At 48.3% G+C, this 3,910-nt stretch overlaps 1 protein-coding gene across 1 annotated transcript; it reads right to left on the reverse strand.

Moving 5' to 3' along the window:
- Positions 1–696: 696 nt before the first annotated feature.
- Positions 697–3,132, reverse strand: LOC121860701 (mucin-5AC-like; the record flags this gene model as incomplete). Its single annotated transcript, XM_042358001.1, has 2 exons — positions 697–1,694; positions 2,934–3,132. Coding segments are annotated over 2 exons (1,197 nt in total), but the record flags the coding sequence as incomplete, so codon positions are not given.
- Between the last annotated feature and the right edge of the window lie 778 nt (positions 3,133–3,910).

A 3,910-nucleotide genomic window follows, 5' to 3' on the forward strand; every position in this document is an offset into this window, starting at 1 on the left:
AGTATTAAGAGTGGTGTTGCTTCATGTTGCAGGATTAAAGAGTGATGTTGTTTCATGTCGCAGGGATAAAGAGTGATGTTGCAAGACTAAAGAGTGATGTTGCTTCATGTTGGAGGATTAAAAAGTGATGTTGCTTCATGTTGCAGGATTAAGAGTGATGTTGCTTCATGTTGGAGATTAAGAGTGATGTTTCATGTTGCAGGATTAAGAGTGATGTTGCTTCATGTTGCAGGATTAAAGAGTGATGTTGCTTCATGTTGGAGGATTAAAAGTAATGTTGCTTCATATTGCAGGACTAAAGAGTGATGTTGCTTCATATTACAGGACTAAAGAGTGATGTTGCTTCATATTGCAGGATTAAAGTGATGCTGCTTCTTATTACAGGATTAAAGAGTGATGTTGCTTCATGTTGGAGGATTAAAGTGATGTTGCTTCATGTTGGAGGATTAAAGAGTGATGCTGCTTCTTATTACAGGATTAAGAAGTGACGTTGCTTCATGTTGTAGGATTAAAGAGTAATGTTGCTTAATGTTGCAGGATTAAAGAGTGATGTTGCTTCATGATACAGAATTAAAGAGTGAAGTTACTTCATGTTACAGAATTAAGAGTGTCAGTACAGCAAATTACAGATACATGTACAGTACAAGAGTTTCATGAATAAAACACAAAACAAGAACCTTGAAATTCAACACTGATCTATGTAGTGGCGAGAGTGTTGCAGCTGTAGGAGTACTGGTGTTGTAGCTGTAGGGGACTGGTGTTGTAGCTGTAAGGGGACTGGTGTTGCAGCTGTAGGAGCACTGGTGTTGTAGCTGTGGGGACTGGTGTTGTAGCTGTGGGGACTGGTGTTGTAGCTGTAGGGGACTGGTGTTGTAGCTGTAGGGGACTGATATTGTCGCTGTGGGGGACTGGTGTTGTAGCTGTAGGGGACTGGTGTTGTAGCTGTAGGGGGACTGGTGTTGTAGCTGTAGGGGGACTGGTGTTGCAGCTGTAGGAGTACTGGTGTTGTAGCTGTGGGGGACTGGTGTTGCAGCTGTAGGAGTACTGGTGTTGTAGCTGTGGGGGACTGGTGTTGTAGCTGTGGGGGACTGGTGTTGTAGCTGTAGGGGACTGGTGTTGTGCTGTGGGGGACTGGTGTTGTAGCTGTAGGGGGACTGGTGTTGTGGCTGTAGGGGGACTGGGTGTTGTAGCTGTGGGGGACTGGTGTTGTAGCTGTGGGGACTGGTGTTGTAGCTGTGGGGGACTGATATTGTCGCTGTGGGGGACTGGTGTTGTAGCCATAGGGGACTGGTGTTGTAGCTGTAGGGGACTGGTGTTGTAGCTGTAGGGACTGGTGTTGTAGCTGTAGGGGACTGGTGTTGTAGCTGTAGGGGACTGGTGTTGTAGCTGTAGGGGACTGGTGTTGTAGCTGTGGGGGACTGGTGTTGTGTGTGGGGGGACTGGTGTTACAGCAGTAGGGGGACTGGTGTTGTAGATGTAGGGGACTGGTGTTGTGGCTGTAGGGGACTGGTGTTGTAGCTGTGGGGGACAGCGTTGCAGCAGTAGGGGGACTGGTGTTGTAGCTGTGGGGACTGGTGTTGTAGCTGTGGGGGACTGGTGTTGTAGCTGTGGGGACTGGTGTTGTCGCTGTGTGGGGGACTGGTGTTGTAGCTGTAGGGGACTGGTGTTGTAGCTGTAGGGGACTGGTGTTGTAGCTGTAGGGGACTGGTGTTACAGCAGTAGGGGGACTGGTGTCTATAAGCTGACACCTGTAAGCCAGCAGAAACAGGCGCCAATGCCCCTCACCCCCCTTACCTGAACCACACACACCTGGCTCACAGTGACAGGATAATCAGCAGAGTGCAAACGGCGTAAGTGAGAAGAGGAGGAGGAGGAGGAACAGGAGGAGGAGGAGGAACAGGAGGAGGAGGAACAGGGGAGGAGGAGGAAGAGTAGGAGGAGGCAGCAAGAGAAGGAGGAGGAGGAGAAGGAGCAACAGCAGAGGGGAAGCAAAAGGAGGAGGAGGAGGACAAGAGGAGGAGGAGAAGGAGAACAGGAGGAGCAAGAGAAGGAGGATGATACAATGAAGAAATATGGAATTATACCGACCTGAGACGTGAAGGTGAGTAAGGAGAGTGTGAGGAGTGTGTGAGGAGTGCGAGAAGAGTGTGTGAGAATGTGTGAGTGTGTAAATAGAATGTGAGAAGTGAATGTAAGGAGAGTGCGAGGCGACAGTGTGTATGTTTGTGTGTGTGTGAGAGAAGAATGTTGTGTTGTCAAAGTAAGAAACAATTGAGACCCTGCATTTGTGTGTAAATGAGGCAGAAAGTCAGTCACAATTTTCGTGATGCCATATGCAGCAAGGGTCTACCATTAGACAACACATTATGCTTCAATATCTTCCCAGGCAGTAGTACCTCCTGTTTGATAGCTGCCTACTACCAAGCATCCGTTTAACGTGCATCCACACGGACATCCGATAAACATTGATCCGATTAACATTGAGCCTTTTAAACTGCATCCGGTTGAGATACAATTTCTCCTTCAAAATACTATATTAAACGAGGTGTGTGTGTGTGTGTGTGTGTGTGTGTGTGTGTGTGACAGACTCGTGAGCACCATCCTCTCCACCACAGTCCTGGGAAAACACCTCACCTTATTGCCACTAATGACTTCCTCTGACAGCCCGCCTCATGGTCCGCTGGTTATGTCCCGCCTCACAGCTCAATACCTGACTTGTGTGTGCCGAGTGGTGAAGGCCGGACGATTTTGCTATGATGTAATAGTTGAGCCTTTAGATAGTTACTGGATGGGCAGTCTCCCTCTCTCTCTCTCTCTCTCTCGTGTGTGTGTGAGAGAGAGAGAGAGAGAAAAGTAGGTGGGGGGTGTAAGGTACAACAGCTATCCGTCAAGTCGGCTGAGTATTGTTGTTGCCTTTGTGTTTCATACTTTACCGCCACCACTTGCTACTTCCTGTGAACCTCCGCGCCCCACTCCTCCACCTCCTCTACTCCTGTTGTCGCTGTTGGTGCTGCTGCTGCTGCTGTCTCTGATGCTGCTGTTGTCGCTGTTGGTGCTGCTTCTATTAATTCCAGGGCACTCCTCAGTATCCGGTGGTAGGAGAATCTTGCTATTCCCGCGACGACGAATTTGCTGCGGGTGTTGGTGTTTCTCCTCAATGGTGTGCTTGTTGCCGCCTCCAGGTCACCGTTGCGTGCCGCCGTTGACTGCACCAGTCTCAGTGGCCAGCGTATGATAAGCTAATCACTGTCCTTATTGTTGTTGTTGTTGTTACTGCTGCTACTGTACTTGATGCTGTTATTGTTGTTGTTGATGCTCTTGTTGTTGGTGTCGTTTTTGTTGTTGTTGTTGTTGTTGTTGCTGTTTTGCTGTTGCTGTTGTTGTTTTGTTGTGGTTACTGCTGCTGCTACAGTTACTGCTACTGCTCCAGCGACGTAAATTGTGTCGGTCCAGCGGCTTCGGAGCAGTGGATGAGCAGGAGCTAGAGCCTTGAGTACGGCGACCAGCAGCGGAGGAGACGTACGTGTGTGTGTGTGTGTGTGTGTGTGTGTGTGTGTGTGTGTGTGTGACAGACAATTAATAGAAAATAGATGCAGAAATAGATAAACAGACAGAGAATAAAAGGGAAAACAGAGAGGCGAATAAAAAAAGAGAGAGAGAGAGAGTTTGCATATAACTCCATTGCAGAGGCAGGGGGCAGAATTAATTCAGGTCCCATTGTCCACCCCTCCCCCCCCTCGCTCACAGCTCCTTCACTCTGCTGTATTTCGTAGTCAAGGACGGCGGTGGAGTAATGGGTGTACACACACACACACACACAAAACACACACACAAAACACACACACACACAAAATCTAAAATATCACAAGTTTAACAGCTACAAAAATACGATACTGGATTTATTCAGAGG

The sequence above is a fragment of the Homarus americanus genome, unplaced genomic scaffold (genome assembly GCF_018991925.1).
Source record: "Homarus americanus isolate GMGI-L3 unplaced genomic scaffold, GMGI_Hamer_2.0 scaffold1430, whole genome shotgun sequence".
Lineage (NCBI taxonomy): Eukaryota > Metazoa > Arthropoda > Malacostraca > Decapoda > Nephropidae > Homarus > Homarus americanus.